Genomic DNA, 2,623 nt, shown 5'->3' with positions numbered 1-2,623 from the left:
GAGGCATTGATTGACCGCGAGACGTGGGGCAATTAGCGCTAACGAAAACTGGCTAGTTTCGTTAACGATATTTTTAGATCCTTGATTAAATGATTAGACGGTTGAGATTGTGATTTGGATCTGCCCTCTCGTGCTTATATTAGTAGAGATTCGTTCTCTCTTGTTGTTTTTCTTTTTTCTCGTTGACGCGGACCTTTTCTTAAATCGTGAAATATTTTTGTTCACCTAATTCGAAAAATGTTCATCTAATTCAAAAAGTGTTCATTAAATTATAATTCTGTTCACCGTATTCATAATTTGTTGACATAATTTAAAAATGTTCATCCAATTCAAAAAATGTTCAACCAACTTTGAAAAAGTCCATCCAACTTATAAAAAAAACTGTTTTTGAATATAGAATTTGTTTATCAAGTTACAAAAATGTTTGTCTTATTGAAAATTTCTTCGGCATAATTTTTCAAAGTTTCATCAAATCCCAAAAGAATCATCCATTTTTTTAAATTTCATCCGATTTTTTCAGAAAATGTTCTTGAATTGAAAATTTCTTCATCAAGTTAAAAACATGTTCATCAAATTCAAAAATTGTTTTTCTCCTAAAAAATTGCTCATCAATATCCAAATTCAGGAACATATTTTGAAATCATGAACATTTTTTCAAATTTGTTAAAATTATCGAAATTCAAAGACATTTTTTTGGCTCCACGAACATGTCTCCAAAAAGCAATGGAAGAGAGGGGTGCTGCTAGCAATCAGAGCTCACCTCCCTGGTGGTTCAGTGACAACATGACTCACCGGAGTGCATTGCGTTACATGTGCTTGAGGACAAACATGCCGAAGGCGATGCCGAGGAAGGTGGCGATGGCGATCCCAAGGATGCCGGCCAGGATCCCGGGAACCAGCAGGGAGGCCCAGCCCTTGGTGGTGGCCATCCCGCACGCGGTGGTCGGGCCGCCAATGTTGGCGTTGGACGCGATGAGCACGAGCTTCCTCTCCATCCCCAGCATCCTCCCGGCGCCCATGATAACCATCAGGTGCATGGCGATCTGCACGAACGCGAACGCCAAGATGCCGGGCGCCGTGTGGACGACGTTGCGGATGCTGCCGTTGGCCCCCACCACGGCGAAGAACACTTGCATGAGCACCACGGCCATGGCCTCGCCGGCGGGGGCGAGCCTGCCGATGCGGGACGGGAACAGCGTCGCCAGCGCCACCACGATCGCCGTGATGCAAGGGAGGCCGCCGCCCTGTACGCCCATCAGGGTTGCCATGTGCTTGCCCGCTCTGCATATCATGAACGACACGGCCATCGTCGTCGCGCTCTCCAGGACCGGCAGCCTGTCGCCGCCGACGGCACCGGCAGCCGGAGCGGGCTCGCTGTTCGCGTTGGCTGCTTTCGGTTTCGGGTGCGGAGCCTCTTCGGCGGAGATCTTGGCGGCTAGCGCGAAGAGCGTGGTGAAGTAGAGCGCGCAGATGACGTTGTCGGCGGCCAGCCCTGCCGCCAGCACCGACGGGGTCACCTGCAGGGCCTCCGCGACGGCGACGTAGTTGACGGCTCCTCCGATGTGCCGGCTCATGAGCGCCGCCGCGATCTTCCAGCGGTCCTGTCCGAGGGACCGCATCGGGACCAGCACGAACGCCACCACCGTGCCCGCCGTCGTCGCCACTGCCAGCCCAAGATCCACGGACGGCCATTAGCTATAGCTAGCCGACGGCCACCGGAACTGCAGATCGATGAAGCGTACCGGATCCGAGGAGGAAGGCGAGGAGGAGGGCGCCGGAGGAGCGGAGGACGCGGCGGAGGTCGGCGCGGAAAAGGAGCAGCGGGACGGCCAGCGGGAGCTGGTAGTCGAGGACCACGCGGTAGGCGGGGGCGTCGGCGGCGACGAGGCTGGCCGTGCTGGCGGCCAGGCCGAGCAGCATGGTCACCAGCGCGCCGCTCAGCGCCTTGCCCGCGCCGGTGCTTTTCTCGGACCAGACGCCCAGCGCGGCCGCCGACAGGAGCACCGTCCAGTTGCCCCAGTGGTCAGAGGCCGGGACCAGCGGGAGGCCGCAGGGCGGCAGGGCTCGGGGGAGGCGCCGGCGTGCTGCAACAGCTAGGCGGGGGACAAGAGCGGTGCGGCCGGCTACGGCGGGGGAGAGAGAAGAGGGGTGGCGGGTTGAGACTCGGAAGTGTGGGGACACGACCACGAAGGCGGTTGTCGCCGTCGCCGTGCACGAGGTCGCCGACGAGGCCGAGCACGCCGCCGCGGTCACCGGGGACGAGGTCATCGTCGCTCTGCCCTCTCCTTTCGAGGCCGATCGGTCGAGATGTACCAGGCGATCCCGTATAGCGCAGGCCGGCTGCCGGCGTGGCCGCGGCGGTCCGAGAAGGCCGAGCCCGAGGGCGCGGGCGGCCAGGAGGGCGCGCCGGCGAGGGGCGACGGCGGGGAGGCGGGGAGGCGGGCGGTGGCGGAGAGCCCGGTGCTGGTGGTGGGGAGGCGAGGGTGATTGCGAGGGGGTTCACGTAAAAATGAAATGTTTTTAACTCACAAAAGGACCGCGGGTTGAATAGCAGAAAACATAAGGACTTTTTTGCAAAACCGCCAGCGATGTACGACAGAAGCGATCCGTGGTTTATTATTAG

At 57.3% G+C, this 2,623-nt stretch overlaps 1 protein-coding gene across 1 annotated transcript; it reads right to left on the bottom strand.

Moving 5' to 3' along the window:
- Positions 1-806: 806 nt before the first annotated feature.
- On the bottom strand, positions 807-2,268 carry LOC123441824 (uncharacterized membrane protein YjcL-like). The gene is made up of 2 exons (XM_045118039.1): positions 1,743-2,268; positions 807-1,663 (listed from the first exon to the last, which is right to left on the bottom strand). The coding sequence occupies exons 1-2, from the start codon at positions 2,266-2,268 to the stop codon at positions 807-809; spliced, it is 1,383 nt and encodes a 460-aa protein (XP_044973974.1).
- Positions 2,269-2,623: the final 355 nt, after the last annotated feature.

This window comes from Hordeum vulgare, chromosome 3H, assembly GCF_904849725.1.
Source record: "Hordeum vulgare subsp. vulgare chromosome 3H, MorexV3_pseudomolecules_assembly, whole genome shotgun sequence".
NCBI classification, from domain to species: domain Eukaryota; kingdom Viridiplantae; phylum Streptophyta; class Magnoliopsida; order Poales; family Poaceae; genus Hordeum; species Hordeum vulgare.
This window is presented reverse-complemented; position numbering and strand designations above follow the sequence as displayed.

Excerpts from the sequence above, each read along its gene's own strand:
- LOC123441824 (XM_045118039.1), bottom strand. The coding sequence starts at position 2,268 with ATGACCTCGTCCCCGGTGACCGCGGCGGCGTGCTCGGCCTCGTCGGCG. Across the intron at positions 1,664-1,742 it reads CGCCTTCCTCCTCGGATCCG|TGGCGACGACGGCGGGCACG; the intron begins GTACGCTTCATC and ends TTGGGCTGGCAG.